Source organism: Streptopelia decaocto, assembly GCF_964273445.1.
Source record: "Streptopelia decaocto genome assembly, chromosome: 20".
Taxonomy (NCBI): domain Eukaryota; kingdom Metazoa; phylum Chordata; class Aves; order Columbiformes; family Columbidae; genus Streptopelia; species Streptopelia decaocto.
In genome coordinates this window covers 7,568,654-7,590,326 of record NC_138675.1, presented here as the reverse complement: position 1 = coordinate 7,590,326, position 21,673 = coordinate 7,568,654, and the positions used below count along the sequence as shown (strand labels likewise).

At 49.3% G+C, this 21,673-nt stretch overlaps 1 protein-coding gene across 6 annotated transcripts in view; it reads right to left on the bottom strand.

Moving 5' to 3' along the window:
- Positions 1-313: 313 nt before the first annotated feature.
- CAMTA1 (calmodulin binding transcription activator 1) overlaps positions 314-21,673 on the bottom strand; it is a 152,722-nt gene continuing 131,362 nt past the window's right edge. For 3 of the 6 annotated variants that reach the window (XM_082070022.1, XM_082070017.1, XM_082070019.1), the window contains 9 exons: positions 21,001-21,316; positions 20,098-20,621; positions 18,769-18,956; positions 18,118-18,364; positions 17,701-17,772; positions 16,745-16,765; positions 14,911-15,104; positions 14,656-14,730; positions 314-3,724 (listed from right to left, as the gene is read on the bottom strand). In XM_082070022.1, coding sequence (XP_081926148.1) covers positions 3,661-3,724; positions 14,656-14,730; positions 14,911-15,104; positions 16,745-16,765; positions 17,701-17,772; positions 18,118-18,364; positions 18,769-18,956; positions 20,098-20,621; positions 21,001-21,316 — 1,701 coding nt within the window. In that variant the 3' untranslated portion in view covers positions 314-3,660. The remainder of the gene's footprint in view (positions 3,725-14,655; positions 14,731-14,910; positions 15,105-16,744; positions 16,766-17,700; positions 17,773-18,117; positions 18,365-18,768; positions 18,957-20,097; positions 20,622-21,000; positions 21,317-21,673) is intronic. The other 3 variants (XM_082070020.1, XM_082070018.1, XM_082070021.1) reach the window with 3 other exon arrangements.

Genomic DNA, 21,673 nt, shown 5'->3' with positions numbered 1-21,673 from the left:
TGTCACTGGTTGTCACCAGAAGAGCCTGGCTCCATCCTCCTGACACTCCCCCTTTCCACCTTGATCCCCATGAATGAGTCCCCCCTCAGTGCCCTCTTGTCCAGCTCCAGAGCCCCAGCTCCCTCAGCCTTTCCTCACACGGGAGATGCTCCACTCCCTCAGCATCTTGGTGGCTGCGCTGGACTCTCTGCAGCAGTTCCCTGTCCTGCTGGAACTGAGGGGCCACAACGGGACACAATATTCCCGGTGTGGTCTCCCCAGGGCAGAGCAGAGAGGGAGGAGGAAGAGACATGTTTAAAAAAAGGTGCACACATTATATGGGGAAATTTTCTTTGTTTTTAATTTACAGCAGAAAGAATATAAAGCATTCAGAAAACATTTTCCATATTTTAAGGGCAATTCAAAACATTTTGCATGGTTCCAGCAGCTGAGTTCTTCAACAGATCCATTGATTCAGTGATGCTTTACATGCACGGTTACAAAAATAAAACTTACAAAAGAGAAGACATCTATACTAGTTTTACATGCAAGTCTCGGGGACCCCCCCATGGGCACCAGCTATTGTGTGGAACTGCCATAAGCGTGCAACCAGAGAGGGGGTTCATGTTATATTCTGTATTTCTTTCACACAGTATTACTGCTGTCGAATGTGTTTCGCAAAGGAGCAATTCCATTATCAGAAGACAGAAGATCTGGCTCCTGGCACTTGGGAATTCGGACATTCCCAGAAAGCTGCACTTACGTGTCTCCCATGAAGACGTAAGTTCCACAACCAAGAGGCGGGTGAGTGGGATCACCTCACCGTGGGGGTCTGTCCCACCCCCCGGGGACACACGGAAGGGCCACAGCCCGACACAACAAAGCACTCGAGAGCGGTACTTGGCCTCCAGCATGCAAGTAGCTCTGCAGCACCAGGGAATCGCTTGCATGTTGAACAGCAAGTACGCGCTGGAACAGTTGGCTGAAGCGGGATCTAGGTTAGTAGGATACACCACCAGGCCCATGGATCTGGAAGAGTAATTTGAAATAGCTCTGTATGTTATGGAATCGTTTTCTGCAAAGACAGGGGGTAAAACATTTCCACTGAGGTCACTACTCTTGTTAGGAAAAGGTCAATTCTATATTGTCATGTATTGGTTAATGGGAGCAACATCTCGTGTTCGGAATGCCACAGTTCTTCCAGGATTAATACAGAGCGTTTCCAATTCATTCCAAAGGAGACTCCTCGCTGTCTCCTGTTGTTTTTGCACGAGAGGAAGATTTCAGGGTCAAGGTCCCAATTCCACGCAGCGCACCGAGGCTGCGGGGCTGCCCACGGGCACAGCGGGAGTGCCGGGCCGGTCGCTTTTATCTTTTGTTTTCCTTTTTCTTGTTTTTAAATTGAATCAGATCATAAAGCAGCAGTTCAGAAATGTACAAGAGAATTCTGGTAATGAGCTATAGCACATCTACTGTAATTCAATGCTGGCAGTGAAAAGAAGTAATTAAAAACAGGTACAATTATAGAAAAGGCACCAAGAGCACTGACCCCAGGGTTTTTTTTTGCCACAATCTTTGTTTTCACTCTTCTTTTAAAGACACCAGTTTAAAAGCTTCTTACGTATGAATATTTTTAGGCTTCAAAACAAGCCCTGTGTTTAAACGTTGCAGTTGGTGGCCGGAATCAAGCAAGAACAACTACTCCAAACCTGCCCCTCAGGTGACACTGGTGTCCCCCGGCGCGCGGCGGCGCCGCAGGAGCGGGTTCCGGCCCCGGCGCCCCGACCGCAGCCCGGCCCGCGGTGGGAACCTGTGACAGTTTTAAATTAGTAGTTCAATTTTAAAACCCTAATTTCTTTGGCTCCTCACTATGTGGAAATAGCAATATACCATGACACCCCTACGAGATCAGTTTGCATCTTTTTTTTTTTAAAGTTTTACTCTTTTTTAAATTATTTTTTGTGCAATTTTTATTACATTTTCTGACTTCCAGCAGGAGATATGAAAATGTGAAACATATTTTCTACTTTCATACTATTTCTTTTTTTTTTTTCCTTGTTTTATGTTCATTCTAAGTGTTCTTTATTGGAGTGAGTGTATGGTGTTAAGCTAGATACGGTTTTTGTACTCTTATGATTATCTGCTTTGCAAAAGTAACTCAATTTTCTTAAGCGCTATTTATCAGCATTCACGTTATTGGCACCATTGGCAAAAAAAAAGAAAAAGACGGGTAAAAAACCGAGGAAGGACCAAATAAATTAAACCACCGACCGCACTCCTGGTACCGAAATCAAATGTAAACATATCCTTTTTTTTTTTCTTTTTTTTTTCTTAAAGTAATGTTGCTCTGCCTTTTCCTAAGTCTAAATACAGTAGCTCTTTTTTGCCATTTAGTCATGCTTTAGCAAAAATGTTCTTCTAAAGAACATTTAAAATAAAGTTTCTTATAGTGAAATAAAGTTTTTGTTTCATTTTACAGACCATAGCCACTAATGCTTTGCTTTGTTCATTTCTTTTTCTTGAGTTCATGCACATATCTCTTTGTTTTAATATATACAATATGTACAAACAATACATCCACACTCTTCTCGTTCATTCAGACAAAACTATACAAATAATAATTTTATCTTGCCAAGTTATTGACCCTTTGCGAATAAAATATTTAGTAATTAATCAATATATTCCCTCTCAAATATTTCTCATTTTCCATTTCTACCTTCTATATATACAGAAACTGCCCAGATTTTGATGAAGTAGCCAAAATAAGAAATTTACTGGCCAGAATGCAGCACCACTCTGATCTTTAGGTGGTTATAAAATGTCCAGGCAACGTATGTGTGTGACTCTGCAAAACAACAAGAGGTTTGACAAGTACTCAAGATAAAAAGCTACGTTTCACAAATTATTTTACCAACTTAAATTAAAACCATAATACATGAAAGTAAGGCTAGAAAATAAAGTGCTGAATATGAGAGAACGTACGTGACAACTGATATGTTTGCAGGTTCTAGTTAAAACACCAAAAAAACGTAGTGAAACTCGCTGAAGCTGCTCTCTCGGTTCCTCACGCGTTACCCGTTTATCTCGTACACCAACCCTTCTGTAAGTTCCCCCAGGATGTATTAAAAACCTGCAGAGTTAAAAAGTTGCATTAAGTGTGCTGTAGAGATTGAACTAAACCACGAAGGACAGAGGTGCGAAGGAAATGAGGATGCATGGACCCGACAACGACGGGCTGGTCTCAGCCCCTCCACCGCGACTCCCAAAGCTTCGGTTCTTGGAGATGACTGACAGGTGCAGGAACAGCATTCTTGTGTTGCTTGTGCATTCCCACCTTCTCTTAACAAGATTTTTGGTATAGTATTTGTACAGTTCCACATGTTGTTTAATACAGCCCTATATTAAAAGGATAATTAATCGCTTCTTCCTTCTTGGAGAATGAAGCAACTCACAATTTCCTCCTGGTGTCTTTTGTTTTCCCCATGATCCAACAACAGAAGATTGAGTTCCAAGATGTCTTGCTGAACAAATTAAAAGTTCTCCATGAAAGTGCAAATGCAATGACCAAAACATTACTGTTAAAATCCTGCAGCTGGTGGTCCCAGAACTGCAGCGAGTATTTTTGTTGTTGTTGCATGTCTCTGCTAAAAACAGAAAATGAAAACAGTCTGAAAAGCAATGTCACATTGCTACGGGATGCTGCTGCGTATCTTCAAGTTCCTTGGCCTTTTTCAATTCTTTCACTCTGAAAAAACAAAGAGGAGCTATATAACACTTCTATTGCAAACCTCTTTCAAAACAGAAGAATCAAAGTGATTTCTCAGTCCAACCTCCCGTGCAAAGACCCAGCCTCCGGAGCAACAACCCGAGGGCGACGCGGTCCTCGCACCGCCAGCAGCGGGAAGCACAAGGACGGGCACTAGAAGTCCCAGACTAAAGCCATCTGGAAAGGCTGGCGTCTTCCCAGCTGCTGCTTTGCCTGGTTTTGTAACTCCCGCTGGCCTTCTGGTGCTGCCCACCTCGTCGCTTGGGGTGTTTCTGTATTTTCTAGCATGTTGCAGAAGCTTCACGTCTTTTCCTGGCCAGCAGTGCAGGACACTGTGTGCCAAGGAGGAGGAACCTAATGGAAGAGTCGCTTTCTCTAGATGTGGCCTGATACCTTGAGTTCTCAACTCCTGAAAATGCATGTGATACCTTACCTCCTCTAGCACTTGTCAGCATAAGAACTAAATCACCACTGAAAGCTGAAATAACTACAAATTAAATTAAAAGGATGAAGAGAAGGGAATAGTTTCAACCCCATCAAATGAAGCAGAATTCTGCATCGGTGCCAAAGCAGCAGCGACCCTCTGCTCAGGCCGACAGCGCGACCGCCACGGCTCCGGGCAAAGGAGCCCAACCTGGTCCCAGGGACGTCCCCGCTGCCCCAAACCCGCGGGCTCTGCCTCCTGCTGCAGGGCGCTCCCTTCCGCAGCACCGGCCCTGCGCACCTGCCTCCCGTGTCCTTCCTCTGCTGCCGCGAGGAGCAGAACGCAGCCCAAATTCAGCTGATTTAGCAAAGCAGGTACGTGCCCGATGCATGTAGCAAAAACTTGGAAGGACAAGGAAGGAAGGTATGGTACAAAGAATTGTGTCAGAGCTGCAAGTCTGTGTAACAGAACCCAACTATGATAAGAGCAAATGACTTTAACAAAGCCCAAGTAAACAGAGATAGTAAAAGATAATGGAAGAGCTTAAGACCGGCAACACCAGTTTGTAGCTTCTGTGTGCAGGCTCCCCCTCACACGTCCTCTTTTGGCTCTTGCACCAGCCTTCTAATTGCAGGACACGACGAAGGCTACGAACTGATCTCCACTAACACACTTCCGTTTTATTATTTCTTCATTTTTCTGCGTGTACTATTACTCAGAATCGCAGTCAAAGGGAGCTGGCTGCTTTTAACTGTTTTAGCTGACTCAAAGGCTTGCTTTCTTTTGTGAAACGAGGGGAAACAGGAGTCAAGGAATAACTCACACTAACCAACATGCAGATCAGACCTTTGCTCATTACCAGAATTCCACCTGACTGCCTGAGGATATCACAGCTGGCAAGACAGGGGGCTCTGACAGTCCAAACACACGTGCTGTTTTGGGAGCCCGGGGATGCACAACCCTCCACCGAGATGCAAGTCGAGCACAGGAGGCTCAACGTCCTGCTCCCAGGTGCCACCAAGTGCCTCAGTCCCCAGGCTGCGGCTGGGGGGAGCAGAGCAACAGCGCCGGTTCCCGGGTCCCATCCGGGCAGCGCTGCGCAGAGCTGAAAGGCCCGCAACAACTTAGAGACGTTTTACACCGGGAAGTTTTGGCTCTGCGCAAGCTGGTGTCCCACAGACCCTGCTGACATCGGGGAGCGGGGCTGACATGCCATGGTGCTACCTGCTGGCTCAGTCCAGTTCATCTTCTCATACAGGCAACACGGGAGGACTGGTTCAGTGAACTGAAAATGCTCACAAATGTCAACTGTCTGTCTGCAGTAGATTTAGTTTTCCTCCTTTTTCTTGCAGCAGAAAAGCAGCCACTGCCTTGAAATCATTACTGAAGTTTCTATCACTGCACTGCTCAGAAGCAGAAGGTGAGTGCCAAGATCGCTGCTGTGCTAGAGAAACGCAGCATGCCTCTGTACACTAGGCAACTTAGATTTACAGGGTTCAAGATACCATCTACTAATGCATGATTTGCAGTGCAACTTCCATGTGTTTTCTGTTGCACTTCAGTACTGTAACATAAAATTAACCTGTTATTATAAATCTTTTGCTGAGAACATGCACATTAGATAAGCTGGTGGCTCTTTCACCGAGACATGCTATACCTTAGTTGAGCACTTTGACATGCAAGGACTACACTAACAAAGCACTTTTGCTGGAGGAATGCAAGACATGCTCTGCTGCAAACTTCAACCTACAGCATGCAATATCTGTACTGGTGCAGACCTGTTTTATCTGTTCAACTGCAACACACATGCCAATGGAAGTTAATTACTGCAGCACCCAACATTTGCACTAGTACAGATCCTGTTCAGAAGTATGGAACACTTTCCTTGGTCAAGTGTACTTTACAGTGGTTGACAGATTTTCAGGCTTATAAGAAAGTTGCAAGTGCAATGATAATTACTGCTTAAAAACACAAGCACATACTAGGACAGGATTTCCCTTACAGCAAAGTTACAGACTTTTAAATTTGTCATCGGTATGTTATTGAAAGATGCTGTTTAGTATGTAATGGCTTAAAACAAACCCTGCATTCCACAGCGTTTAAAAACTTAAGCTTTGAGACGATGACCATCCAAATTTATTAAGCAACCACTTTTGTTTTTATTAAACTACCCTCTGCGTTCAGTAAGTATGCGTGCGTTACGTTAAAAGCGGGAGCACGTGTCTGTACTCCGAGCCCTTTCTCTGCACACCCGCCAGCGATGGCCTGCGCTGCGGCGTCTCCCGGGCAGGAGAGCGGCACCCGGAGGCCAGAGGAGATCTCTCCTGGGACCCGCGGGGCCAGAGCGGACCTGAAGTCCCTCCAGCTGCCACCAACAAGCGACCTGAGGTCCCTGCGACTGCCACCAATGACCGAGTGAGCCCCGGGCCAGACCACGGAGCTGCTGCGAACACTCTGCTGCTTCCCCCACTGGGCCCAATGTGAAGTGCCAGAGCCAGCGCACGCACCAAGCCAGATATCAGACCAGGGTAATCCATTGATTTGAGCATTTAAAATAACTGTTCTTAAACAAGCCTCCGAATTGCTTCATCAAGAGAACCTAAAACTAACTGTCCTCAGTCAATTAATTCCTTATTGGATAGTCTGTACTGCAGCCTTTTAGTCCCCATTTAACACTTCTTTTCAAGTAAGTACCTGACTCAGCGGTACTTTGATTTGATTTTGTTACAACAATGTAAAGTCTCAACATGAGCGTGGGGCTGGGATTTCCTCTTCATTAAAGCTCAGTGTAATAAACCCTCTAAATATGTGCCATTTGCAGCTATGAGCATTAATAAGCTGCTCTACGAAAAAGAAGACTACTGGAATTTACAGAAGGGTGCAGCAGAAAGGATGTTCTTAGAGAATATGTTTGAGTTCGGTTTGGTAGACTTACAGGTATATATTTTTTTTCAAATAACAGAAGAGATGAGAGCGCTGAGAGCCAGCGCCCCCCGCAGGCCGCGTGCTGAGGGACGGAGCCCCAGCCCCCCCGGGTGCCGGGGGTCCCTGCTGGAGGCGCCTCTGCTGCGCGGGACGGGCACCGCGCACACCAAGGGACGCGGCTGAGAGCCGGTGCACCAGAACGGGTAACGGGCTGTGGCAAGACTCCAAACGGGAAGGACCGTCCTACCTCAGCAGCCACGGAAACCACGCGCGGAACCGCAAGGACCGTAAATGTGGTTTTGCACTGATGAAGCCTTCGATGAAAACCTGCTCAAGTAATGTTTGCTCTAGACAGTCAGCACTGCTAACGTACAAAGTCATTCCCTCAGCAACTGCTGAAGAGCAGATGGACAGAAAAAGCACGTGCAATAGAGATGAGCACTGACGAAGTGCCGGGATCGCAGCTGTGCTGCTGACGCAGAGAAAGGGACAAGAAGATGAGTTCAACCACGAGCGCTGAACCCTGACGCTCGGGAGCTCCGTCCCAGTTCCCAGATGGCTCTGGCCAGACAAAGCTCCTGCCCTTTGAGTGTGTTACTTACTCGGACACCGTACAGGAGGTTGCATCGTTACGTGCTGAAGCGATGTAGAAAGCAGCAGCCCCAGCAGCGAGCGGCAGCTCCTCTCCCCGTCTTGTATGGGAGTGTGTCAGCAAATGAATTACGCCTACTCCGAAAGAGTCACAGCGAACGATGGCTTCATGGGTAAAGCGTAACACAAAGCTGCTTCATCAAATTTACTCCATAATGCCCAGCCAGGGAAATGCTCAATGAATCAGAATGCTGAAGATCAGCAAAGGACAGGGTGCGGGAGCCAGAGAAGGCTGTCTGGCGAGTTACCTGTTGCTCTGAGAGCTGAAATGGTCTGTGGGACATTTAAGAAAAGGGAGCTCTTGCCTTTTTCCAGATATCTCATTTGGGCAGCAAAACAAAAGAGACAGAAAGGCCCAATAAGAATGACACCCCAGTGCATGCAGTCTGCTATTTAACACACACATGTGAGCTCCAAATGCATTCAGCCCCTGCAAGAGGTAAATGAAAAATAAATTACTTGGAAAACTTTTGTTGCAGGTACAGTGATGCATATCCCAATAAGACATTTTCTCACATTGTCCTGAACTCAAACAAATGGGACTTTTTCATCCCCTAAAATTTTCCCCCATTCTCAATCTGACTAAGAGATATAAGAAACTGGATACTTAAAGGCCATAGCTGCTGCATAGCACATATTAAAAACACACAAAAAATACAAGTCCTGGAAAGGGTTTGTAGCTGAAACACTAAGAGAGAGAGAAGGGTATGCAGAGAACATAATATAGTAGATGTTTTTTATTCAGGTATGAAATAAAGTTGTACTTACCGGAGGAACTGACTGCAGGTGTTAAGATGCACACTCCCCACACTGGAGAGCAGCATTTAATTGGACCATAAGAAACAGACGGGGTGTGGGTAAAGGGGATCTATTTTTAAATGAAAGATGCTGTGAATGAATTCTTTATTACTGACGATCACAGATAACAAGTGAAGTTGTTATGACCGGACAGGACCCAGCTCTCGTGCAGGGGTGCAGCGTGAATCCCCGAGCGCATCCGGGCTCCGGACTCCCAGAAGAGCTCCCACAGGAGGCTGCGGGGGATCTTTAACCCGCGAGCAGGGCACCGTCTGCGACCCGCGACCAGCGCCGTCCGCGCGCCGCGGGCGCCCCCTCGGAGGAACGCTATTGCTGTCACTCAGAGGCAACAGGAACTCGATTTATCTTTGTTCCTGGAAAGTCTTTTCATTTCCACTGCAGAAAGACAGCAAGTTTTGTCTCGCCCAAGTTGGACAACAAAATCTGCCGCCTCTCTCTCTTTACTGATCCCAGTGCAATGTAACCCAAATAAATCCTGAAAAAGTTATGAAATCAATTTGAAAAGATATTTTCAAACTGAAACATGGAGACAAACGCTGTGATTACTCATCTGCACACGCAGGCCACGGAAGCGTGGTGTCAGCGTACAGAACACATTGGATTTGTGTATTACAGACATATGTTTGCTGGCATTCCTTCAGCACATACGGACACATCAGAAGGCCCAGAAACACCCTTCTGATGTGTGTGCACGCCAGCAGCATACACACAGAAGTTGCTATCCGAACGCCAAGCAAAAAAGAATCATTTGCTGTAACAGACTTACTTGGGCAGAACAGCAGCTGATACAGTTTGTGATAGTCCACAGTGAACCTTTTCCAGATAAGCAGAGAACTCTCCAATCTCCTGATCGATCCCACATCACCTGCCACCTAAGGCAGAACCTGCAAATGCTACTAAACCTCCAGAATCTGCTTCCTGCTCATTTCTTACACACTGTTACATACACAAAGCCTTAAAGTGCAAAAGCTTTTGTTCCTGCAATGCGATGAGCAGCCTGTCAGCTGCACCAGAGCAGAGTCACCGCACGGCATCTCCAGAGCTGCCCTCAGGGGTGGGTTTGCAGTAATAAGCACAAAAATGGTGCTATTTCCAACTGCAGTTTTTCACCCCCTGCTGCCCTGCAACCTTGCGAACGCCAGACAGCACGGAGCAGCCCCGCGGCCGCGCGCTCTGCTGGCGCAGGGACGCGCCCCCCGCACGACGGACTCTGCTCCGCTGAGAACCAGGCTCCCAACAGCAGCTTACTCGGCACTTCCTGTAACACGGTTACCGCAGCTCCATTTCAGGTTTTCTGGTCTCTTTCCCACTACGTAGGTTAGCAGCTGAGAGAAGCAGCTGTGGAAAAGCTGGCCCTAGTAAGGTGATGTGTGACTTACCAAAGACCACCTTCTAGAAGACAAGCATTGGTACTTAACCGCCTTAGGGAGTAAACCACAGCGTCAAGGGCTCTTCTGCTGCTGTCTGGCTTAGGCAGAAATGAAGACCCAGCTAGAGCTGCATCTGCACTGCAGCTTCCTACAATCCAGCCCCGTGACAAAGGACATTGTCACTCATTGAGTGTGAGCACTGACCCATCGAGTTCCAAAATCTACCAACAGCCATTTTGGATACTGAAAAAAATACCCCACCGACAACGTCGCCTAAGCATGCCCATGATGAATATACAAGTCCTTTTTCACATATTCATGCACTGGTAACATCTACTGCAGAGCTCTCTCCTGTTGTAAAAGCAGCAGTGTTAGTCATTGCAGTAGGGTTAGTTTATACAGAGTTCTGTTTTATATAATTAATGGAGGTGAAACTTACTGGCGTATCTTGGCTGCAGCCTCATGCAAGCAAGCAGAAAGCAAAAATATTTAAAATGGAAGAGAGGACCTGGCTAGCAGGCAGCTACACTCACCCTTTTGTACAGCCTATGGTCCACCAGTGGGCTTCAGATTGCAAAACAATACCAAAGAGCTATTAGCACACACATGGCAATAACCGTACCTTACCAAGAGATTCACTTCGGGGACGAGACAAGACTTCTGCTTGGCTGGAGAGAAAGAACCCTTCCCAGTCCTGCCTGCTGGACCCTCCTCCTTCCCCGGAAAGAGCAGCCCCGCGTTCAGGCGTTTCAGGGCAGGACATAATAGGCCAGTAGAGGAAACCCAGCACTGTCACCCCCGTGGCACTCAGAGCTGCATCCTGCCTTCCCCTGCAGCGATCGCCCCTTCGCTGCCTCATTCCAAACACTACTCCATAAATAACACTGCAGGTCATGATCACAGCCTAGGAATGCTCTAGATACATCTCAGAAGAGTAAAATTTTCCTAAGAAAAGGAGAAAGAACATGAAATAGGAGGTTACCTCCCAGGGAGAGCTGACTGTATGGACCACACACAGATTCAGCTCAACAAACCCAAACCCACTTGGAGCTCTCAGATTCCCTCGCAGATCTAGATGTGTCACATCTGGGGATCGCTACGCAGGTGGAGTCTTTCCAAAACCAGGAAATACACAAAGCCTTGTCCCGGTCTCAGCCAGGACACGGCGCCGGGACAGCGGGACAGCAGGACAGCGGGACAGCGGGACAGGGGCTGCCCGGCCAAGCTCAGGCTGAGGCCGCTCAAGCGCCAGCCAACGACAGGCGAAGCTCTCCTGCGAGCCAGGGAGCTGCTGCTCCTCGTTCCAACAAACAACGCTTGCGGGACAAGTCACGGTGATACCATGTTATGGCTGATGCATGTTTTCCGCCAGATTTTTGAGAATGACAAAAGATGGATAAACATTTTTTTCCAAAGTCAAAAGCAAACAACACGTCTGACTGTCAGAATGACTGCTGCTGCTGAGCGACCACTTCAGCCTCCGTGATACCCGACAACGTTCAGCTGCTAGAGCTCAAATCTCTTCTCTAAGAATACATTTGACCAAAACTTACACTTCTTCTCTGATTTTCATCAACATCTACATGTCCATTACTGAGAGAGCTTCAACTGCAGAACCTCCCTCATTAACTCTTCTCAAAACATCTGAAACACCGTCTGATCAGGCAACAAATGGTAAGTTCAGGAGGTCAGAAAACACAAGACCAACAGGCCTACGCACCCCGGATCCTCGAGCTCACAGGAATCGCGCACTACTGCGGCTTTAGGCCAAAAAGCTAACACGCAAAATAGGACAAGAAGACCATTTCAGCTGTTCTGAGTGCTAGCAGAGAGAGTTCTCGTAATTGGCTTAAAGTAGGCTTGGATCAATTTAAAATAGGGAAAAAACAACCAAGCAGATGGTTTCTGGGGAAAGCCTGAGCAAATCTTGCCTAAAACCTACAGAGTAAGTTCTTCATAAGAGTTATTAATTGGCCCAGCAACAGAACCTGCTTGCGGACAAAAACCTGGGTTAAAGAGTTTCATGTTAAGGTTGAATTTCTGGACGTTAAGAATTCGCTGCCTTTTCCCGTAGCTCACGACCGTGCGACTGCGCGCGGCTTCGCGGGCTCCTCCCGCTCCTGCGCCAGAGCGGCTGCCCGCGCGCTCCTGGCTGCGCCGCGCGCTCCTCGGGCTTCCCAGAGGTACCCGTCACTTCCATCCCTGACACTGACAGGCACGGAGGTTTACCAAGCGATTCCACAGCGCCGTTTTTACACTACCTAGCACTAAATAACATTAGATGTCAGTTGTTACGGCTTGTTCCTGGATTTCAGGAGCTTGGACAGCTGAGGTATTTTCTTTATGGAGCCTGGGACTTTCTTGTTTATTGCAGCAGCGTGCTAATTTTATGCATTTCAAGAGGAGTCCACGATGGAGTTCCGACAAGCAGGGCTCCTGAACAGTGCGTGGGGCTGTTGGGCCATGTACCCGTCACATCATCATCAGCTGTGTCCTGTCTGAGCCTTACACAGGATGCACGGTAAACCAAATGGAAATAACGAGGAGGCTTTTATAGAGGTGGTTTTAAACTGATTTAACATCCTAAGTCTTATTACTCTGTACTTAGAAAGAGGTACGCAAGAAAAGTCAAGCAGTGAGGAATAAAGGTAATTATGAAGACACAAATGATTCAGAAAGCTTGAAGATGATCAGACGAGAAGGGAGCAATTCCCTCGTCTCCCGCGTGGCACCCGGTGCGCAGGCCCCGCAAAGAGCGCAGCTCAGGAAGGGGCTGCAGAGCCGCCCGGGAGGGAACGAGCGCGGTGGTCTCGCCAGGACGCCAGGGAGGGCACGCGGGTCCCCCCCGGGCGGGAAGCAAGTGGATCAGAATCAGCTGAGATGCCGAAGCAAACGTTTGTTGCATCCTAGCCAAGAACCACAGATGAACTCCCAAGTAACAGCAACTGTGAATAAAGCGCCTGTTGACACAGACAGGACTGCACCGCTGCAGAATTTCGCGTACTGCGCACTGTGACATGACAGAGCGAGCCTGCTGCCAGCAGCCTCCCCCGCGCCTCGCTTTCACCTGCTGTCTGTGGGCACCCGAGACCTAAACTGGTTTCTCAGCGATGTGCAGCAGTGGTGACCACGCTGCTGGAGAGAGGAGGCTACAGGCAAAGGGAAGGCTCTTGCTACAAACTTCAGCAATGCACGTGAGTAGGGTCTTGCCCTACAAAGGAAACAGGAGACGCTGAGGAGGAGGAAGGCAATGAGCTGAAGGCAGGAGAAACTGCTGGAATCACGGGCAACTTCAGCCCTGGAGAGCCTAAGTTACTCGACCAGGGGAGGACTCCACTGAAGTGCACGGCGCGACCCGGACACTGGTGGGAAAGCCAGGGGTGCAGCCAGGCGTGAGGTTTCTCTGGGCCTGTGTGTGAGCTCTGGCTGCGGGAGCCTCTGGCACGGCGACCCAGGGCCGCCCCGGATGGAAATGGGCACGTGGCTTCCCCGGGACAACTTGGATCTCAAGCAGATCGGAGAGGATACAGAAGTTCTGCGCCTCCACCTGCCTCAGTGGGACGTGCTGCCCAGCAAATACAGCAAAATAAACCTTTCGGTTTCTTCCACATGCCCTGCTCAGAGCAAAAAGCCACTTGCGCTTCTTCATGAACAACTGTGGCTATTTCAAGTGCATTTGGAATTGGCCTGGAAACTATACAGCCCTTTCTTGTCCACACGTCACTTCACACTGAACCTGCAGCTAAGATGCCCTTCCACACCATGAGCCGCACTGACCCGCCAACTGCAGCTCTGAAATCCTACAGAAAGGACCGAGTCTGTTTCTAAAACTCCAGTTTATCACATGGTCTCTGCCTCTCAGAGCTCTCCTTGTTCAAACCTCACTGTGCTGAGCTAGACATGCTTCAACATGCATCAGGTCTGACCAGCTCCGGAGTGGATGAAATGCATGTGTGGTGGGAATGGAGGGAGCAGAGTCAGAAACATCTGAAATCACTTTTGTCTAGGCAGAGTTCCAGTTTGCAACCTGATCATACAGGGATCAAAGGACCAACTCTACCCCAACGCCCTGCACGTAGCGGAGCGCTCGCGGCAGCGCTCGCCGCCTCGGGGGCGCGGTGCAACGCCCTGCGGGAGACGATGCACCTTCCGTGTCTGCCTGCGCGCCCGGCGCCTGAGGACTGCGGAGCGGGAGCGAACCCGCCTGCTGCGCTGTTCCACGTTCCCCTTTATCCGCATTATAAAGAACCCGTATTTGATGAGAGTTTGCCAAATGATCCTGTGATCAAACTAAAGGCATTTCCAGCTTACACCAGATGTTGTCACATTTTGTGCTTTCCCACATACCATGAATGCTTTGTGCAGCACGTAGAGGCTGGAGCTATGGTTCATTAAGGGTTCTTTTCAGACCTCCTCAAGTTCAACTTCTAAAGTTACGTGCCTTGCTTTGCTCAAAGTTTCCCGATTCTCTGTCCACCCAACAAAACCTGAGCTGCTTTACCACATCAGCAATGGAGCTGAGTATGATCCTTTTTCAGCAACGGTCCTGTTAGAGATTTCCTTTCTGTCAGTATAACTTGGAATCAACTGGGCTTCATTATTTGATTAGAAGATCCGTAGTGAGCTGATCTCCTACCCTTCACATGACACCCCTTCCTGACACACTTGAATACTGTTGCACTGCTCTAATGAAGGACAGATACCAAAAGATGGTGTCGTACCTGTGGCGGCAGCGTCGTAAAAACCGCATAATCTTTCGAGCAGCTTGATCCTGCTTCTTGGTAAGCAGACTGCTTCTAAACACAGAAAAACACCCAAACACTGAAGTGCAGGCAAAACTGGGGAGAATAATACTAAATGCAAGAATAACTACCCAATGAACCACTGTCCTTTGTCTGTAAATTACAGCACAGCCCCAATGAGTGTAACAACAATTTACGTAATGCTCCTGGTACACCTGACATCCAACCGCTCACCGGAGTTTCTGCTGTACAATGGTGGCCGCCCGGCGGTTCTGCCTCCTCTTCCCACATTCTTTGTAGCTGCGGTAGTACTGCTGGATCAGCATCGCAGCTCGTCGGCTCTGCTGGAATTTTTTCTGCTCATAATAACTTCGGAATTTGCTCTGGATAAGAATGGCAGCTTGCGTCATCTTTTTGTAAAGTGCATACTACAACGGAAACAAAGAGAAGCTGAGGCATTCCAATAAAACCAGCAAGAAGCAGGTTCCGATAGCGAAAGACTCTTGTGCCACCAAGGTGTGACGAGAAGCAAATGAGTCTCTACTCACTGATGGGGAACTGTGCGAAAACAGGGTGACGGGTAACCGAGCGGTCGTGAGACCGGTACAGAACCTGGTCTGCACCAAGAACGCCACTGCCTGTTTTGCTGCCCCTGGAGCATTTGACAGGAGGGGTTCTGTTCCACACCTGCCTAGCAGAGGCTCGACACGTACACGCTGATGACCAGATCCAGCTGTTCCAGACTTACGAACAAGTCTGGAACAACTGGAGCTGCTCCTGAGTCGTGTTTATGCTGCTTCGGCTTTGTGCTGTGGCGGGCTGTGCTAAACCCACTGGCTACACCGAAGGAACTGCCTGTTTCTCTTGCATGCAGAAATCTCACAGCGAAGCACAGGATGCTCACTTCTGCTCACTTCCAGACCGACGAGACACAGAAAGAGCAACCACCGCCCTGTACACAGTAACGCTCTGATGTGTCTCAGAGAAGCTTTCCTGTCTGTTGGGGAAAAACCCCAAAAAGCCACCAGCCAACCCCCCCAACATCATCCCTCCAGTATCACCACAGACCACCATTTACCAAATTTCACTTTTTGGAATTGAAGCAGTCATTAGGTGCAGTTAAATTTTGCCTTCTTTTTTTTTTTTGGTTGGTGCTTGTTTTCTTTTCAACATTATTAATTAAATGGATCAGATTGTGATTTTAAATGAGACATTTTAAACAAGCCCTCTCATGGGCTGATCATGGTTTTCGTTCCAATTTTTAGCCCAGATGGGACTTCTGTGGCTGAGTTACAAACCCCTGAACAGAAGGGTTCAAACAGAAACGGTGATGAGACCTACGACTGTTCAAATCTAGCGCCACGAGCCTGTGCTGACCCGCAGCACGGCCCCGCCGCGGGGACCCGGCTCCCCCGCAGGAGAGGCCTTGCTCCGGCCTTGCTCCGGCCTTGCTCCTGGCAGCTCAGCAAGCCCAGCTGATTCTCCTATCTGACGAGAGCAAGATGTTGCACAGCTGCAGAATTCATCTGTACGGCAGAAAATTACTGTCCGTGCACAGTTCAGACTGGCACCGACAGCCGCGCCCCCAGCTCGAGCAGCAGCGCCCGAGAGCTGGCGGCCGTGGGAACGCGGCGCAGGTGGGAGCGAAGGCTCCGGTGCTCTGCAGGCACAGTGCGGAGGCCACCGGCGGCACAGGGCCGGTCGCCGTCCTCCTGCGCTCCCCGGGCGCCCAGGCAAAGCGCAGCGAAGGAACGCTTGTCCTCTGGAAGCTGCTGCAAAGCCCTCCCGCCACTCTGCCATCCTGCCTACAGCATTACGTGTCGGAGCAGGAGACCGCTTGTTTCTTTCCCTTTCCAGTTGTACCACCGTGTCGGCACGCTGCGGCACAGCAGCCCGTACGTGTCTCCCGTACGGCCTGGTTTGTCAGCGGTTCCTCAACCACCAGTATTCATTAGTGGATACTATGTAAACATTTCTCTAAATGCCAGGTTCTCCTGGTTTATAATGAATGTGAAAGTTTGTGACCCACGGGGAATTGTTTCCAAAATAGTGTTTGCATCAGTATTACCTTCAAGGCTATCCAAGTAAGCTTAGGGAGAAACAGAAAAATACATAGTTAATGTTAGTTCTGCAAATAAAGAATGAAAAAATTAAAAAAACCCAAACTAATAATCTTCTTTCAAAAATAATCTATTCCAGGATCCAAGACAAGCAGCCTGTCAGCAGTTTTCAAGAGGAATTAAGCTTCCCTATTACAGGAAGCATAATTCCAGAATGACAGCTGTATGACAGGTTCAATGTGAATTATGATGCAGTCACCTAATGCTGGAAAGGCTTCCCCAATATGTATTTTTGAAGGCTGTAAAAGAACAACAGGCGTCTTGCCTTTCACGTCACACAACGTGTCTCAAGCGCCAGGCAGCTGGAGTGCAGCGGGGCGGTGGAGGCGGCGTGGGCTCCAGCCTCCGCAACAGCAGCAGAAACCACCAAAACCAGAAAGTATCTTCTTTTTCTGGGGTTGAGAACTCAGCCTAAACGCATTTCTCCAGACTCTGCCCGGAGAACAGTCTCCGTCCTGGAAAACTCACATCAAGCTAAAACACGCGACTTGCCATAGTTTAGAAGTTTAATATGTGCAAAATAAAACAACCTGCTTTTTATCTTCGCCTTTATCAAAGGCAAAACCAACTTCAATTTCACAATGAAATTTGGCAAGCAACTAGTCAAGAGAACAGTCTCACCAGGCCATAGCATGCACAAAGGCCAGTATGGAATATACCATTGCCCTCTAGCTCATGGCAAAAATGCAGGAATCATCACATACGGAATCCTCTTTCAAGGATTCCCTCCAAAATGGACGCTCAGGACATGAATTTCCTTCCCTTTTCTATTTTGCCTGAGCAGGGTCTTTCATTACTGCATGCTGAAAAGCACACAAGAGGAACAGCGGGATAATTCCCGTTACCAAGGGTGGTGTTCACGGCACTTTGTGTGTGTTTCATAAAACGTCACCTCTTTGTTTACCTGTTTGTATTTTCGGTAGCAACGCTGAATGACAGCGGCAGCCACCTCCTGCTGCTCCCGGAGAGGACGACCCTGCGCGGAGAGAAGCGACAGCGGTCAGCGCGCAGCCCGGCCGGCGCGAGGCGCGCGGGGCGCCCGCTCCTCCCCCTGCCGCCCTGCGCCCGCAGGTCCAGGCACTTCCTGGAGATGCCTTTACTGTCAGTTCACACAAGGGACAAACCCTCAAAATGAGTCTTTACACCAAACAGGCAACTAACCAGAACCTCCGGGTATATTTTGAGGACATACTTTGTGACTGCTGTTCTGGCACAAACTGTATTTTTGTCCTAGGAGTGGGTGTTACCCACGTTTTGTTTTCTAACACATTATACTCTCTCACACCTAACAAGGAAGACATCGGACATTCTGGGCACATACCTTGTATTTCCTGAATGCTGTCTGGACAAGTTTGGCAGCTTCATAGAGTTCTCTCTGCTCATGATCAGACAGAGTTAACTGTGCAAACTCGTTTTCTACCTTCTCGCTGGTGGACGCACTCAGGAACTCAGACCAGTCGGCTGCCGAGGGAAGGCTGGGTTTCTCAAAAGCTATTTCACTGATTGGTGAGCCTGCGGGGCTCAAGCTGGTGTTCGAAGAAGGGGTCAGGGGTTCACTATACAGACTTCTGAAATACCAATCACAGTAGGAATTATTGGCTCACCAAGCGCCTCGGCTGGCATCGCAGACAAGGAATACAACATTTCTGAGCTTGTGCTCCCCTCCCTCTCTCCAAGCAACACCCCACACTCCTGAGCCCGCCCGTGCTGCACCGCACTGACTTGGCACCGGCAGAGAAGTCACAAGTCAGACCTTGTGGCCACTTTCCCCTCCCACCACACGCACTCCCCATTCCTCCATGATTTGTAGTTGCGCTGGCAATGACATGTTTGACCATGAGAGTGTGTCTGGGCTCGGAACATCAGCACTGAACCCTACCGAGAAATGGCACCTGCAGGCTAAAGACTGAGCGCCCGCTGCCCAGCTTTTGACAGCTCAGAACGCCTGAGCAGCTCCGTGGCTCCCACTGACCTCATCTGCGCCGCGCTCGGCAGATGGTCGACGTCAGCGAGGTAACTGGCCAGCCAGCTCATCGTGGTGCTCATGGCAGCAACCTCTGTCCTCTCCACCAGCGGCGACTCCATTGGCACAAAATTCTCCCGCTTGATCCTGTCAGGCGTAGCTTCAATAATGTGCTCTGCAAGCGTCATCATGTTCACCTGGTATGGGGAGAGGAGAGACAACTTCTGCCACCTGGCAGCAGGAGCCTCATGCTCGCATGCTACAGTCCAATTTCAGACAGACTGCCCCATTTCCCCAAACCTGTGGCAGCTGGACTCTACTATTTGTCTCCGCACTGGAGAGAAATTCACTGACCAAAGCTCATTTGCTATTCTGTCTCCTCTGACAAAGTACAGCAGTTTTCATATTCCGCAGACCTCTTTTTCCTGGAGTGTGCAGGGAGTGTAAGAGATGTGGTGAAAGGTGTATGTCACTACTTTCGTGTTGCCAAGGGAGAAGTGATCTTGCTACTTGTCCACCGAGACGCACAGCAGAGCATGGCAGGACAATAAAGGCACATCAGAGCAGTTAAAATCCCACAGCTTAGTCAGGAATCCTCTGAACCGTATCTCCCCACTCACCAAGGTTCACAGGAATTCTGAATACGGAGAACAGAAAACAGCGCTTGCTTTGCCAAGATCTGCTGCATCCATGTTTTGCCATCAATACCAGAATATTTAGAGATGCCAAGGCAGGGCACATAGCCTGCGCTCCCATTACGCTTTTTGCTCAGAAGACCAAACGCATTGTCCTTCCCCCACCGACTCCTTCTCACCTGTCTGTCCTGCTGTGTTTCTATGTCCTCTATTCCATAACTGCTGGGATTTTTCCTTTCCCAAACCCACTGTCTCTCCCCTTCTCCACTCTTCTCTCCTTGCCCTTCAAAGCGCAGCAACCTGACCTCCAACCACAGCGCTGCCTTTCCCAGGTCACCTTGTCTTTGTAGGGACTGCTTCCCAGTTCCCAAAGGACTACGGGGCCACCTCAGTCTCATTCACTCCCATGACCAGGAGGCTTTGATTTTTCCTTTTCCTTGCTAAATTGCAAACAACTTTGTGTGTTCTGTACACTGCTCAAGTGGATGCCAGTGCGTGAGCCTAAATGCTAAACCGTCAGCCTTTGCATCTGAGCTGAAAGCCCTTTGAAAGCAGAAGAAAGTATAAACTGACCACGTGGCTGCCTCCTCTCACAAGCACAACTCAGTCTCTAAAGGCTCCACAGCAGATGCTCACAGCTGGGCTCCTCTGCGCGGCCACCATGTTCTCTGAGCCTGCTGAGCTGGTGCTGCGGTGCACTTACCTGCAAGTCATCCATGTGGTGCAAGCAGTCCTCATCCCCGGCGCTGTCCCGGTAAGACAGGAGCTCTGCATCCACCATCTCCCTGTCAGCCATCATCAGCACGTTCATCTGCTCTCGCTGGCGCAGCCGATGTGCCACCGTGTCCTTCCCCAGCGCAGTCCCCTTCTGGCCCCCCGCCACCTGCACTGTGCTCACACCAATATAAACGTCTTTTGGGCTCCATTTGATGCCTGCTTGGCTGCCAGAGCCTCGGTACCCAGTAGCTTCTGGGATGTGCTGGGAGAGCTCCCGGCCATAGTCCCTCATCCCTTCACTGGGGCTGATTGTCTCGGTGGCAGATTGCTTGGAGCTGGAGTTCTGCTTCCTGACGCTTGGCTGCTCCAGGCTCAGCGCAGTGGAAAGCAGCTTTTCTGGCCGGGCTTGAAAGTATTCAGGGCTCAGCTTATGTTTTTTGGGTGCAGGGTAGTCTTTCTGAGTCTCACTACTGTAGTAACTGGAAGGTTCTGATCTTGGTCGTCTTAACTCTGGAAGTGGACCGAACAATGGTCAAAATTAAACAAGCAACCCATGACGGCTGTAGAGCGATGGCAGCTTCTACCACAGAGCTGCAGGCAGAAGTTTGTGCCGCACTCTGGGACATGCGACACTGTGTGCAAAGGGAGTAACTATCACCCCGGGAGCATACTACCCCAACCACTCTTAAGATGCACACACCTTTCTGAAGCAGGCACGCACTCCTCTTCCCGATACTTATGCAAGTGCATGGAGCACATGACAGAGAGCTCACAAGAACAGAATTGAGCATGGACAGCAGGGCTACATGTGGCATGTGCCACCCAGGTGAGCTCCTGACCCCCATGTTTCCACATGCCAAACACCAGACAAAACGGCGGGGTGTCTTACCCGTGTTGGTGCTGGAAATCACAGTGACTCCCTTCTGGGGCTCCTGCGAGGCAACCAGCTCACCGTGCCACTGAGCCACCCAGCTCTCTGTGCTGGAGTCCGTGCTCGAGGGGCACTGGATCCGGGGGCTCTGCCCGAGCTGAGTCTGCTCGTCGCGCTGCAGCTGCTCCAGGCACTCTGCCAGCTTCACGTGGCCCCGGGACCGGGCGATGGCCAGCGGCAGCCGCCCGAGGGAGTCGGGAATGGAGATGGCTCGGCGGTCCCACTTGTACAGCACGAGGGCTGCGTCCATGTGGCCAAGCGCACACGCCCACATCTGAAACAGAAATGACAAGTGACCCACTGGGTGACCTGCCTTCTCCTTCCTTTCTTGCTAACGCAGCGGAGTCTGGTCCCCAGTTCACGGAAAAATGACTCTGATAAGCAAATCCATAACATGTTTGAACCCCAGCAACTGGCTTGCATATACATCCTATCCCGATAAAAGGCCATTACAGAGGATTAGGTGCATGCTATTCCCGCCTATGACAAACCTCCATCTGCCAATGAGACTGACAGTTACTTGTTTAGCAATAAAAGTTTCTTGGGTTTGTGTTTGTTTTTTTCCTGGCATCACTGCAGAGACAGAACAGTCTCATACACAAAGGAACCTCTGAGATCAGGAACACGCAGC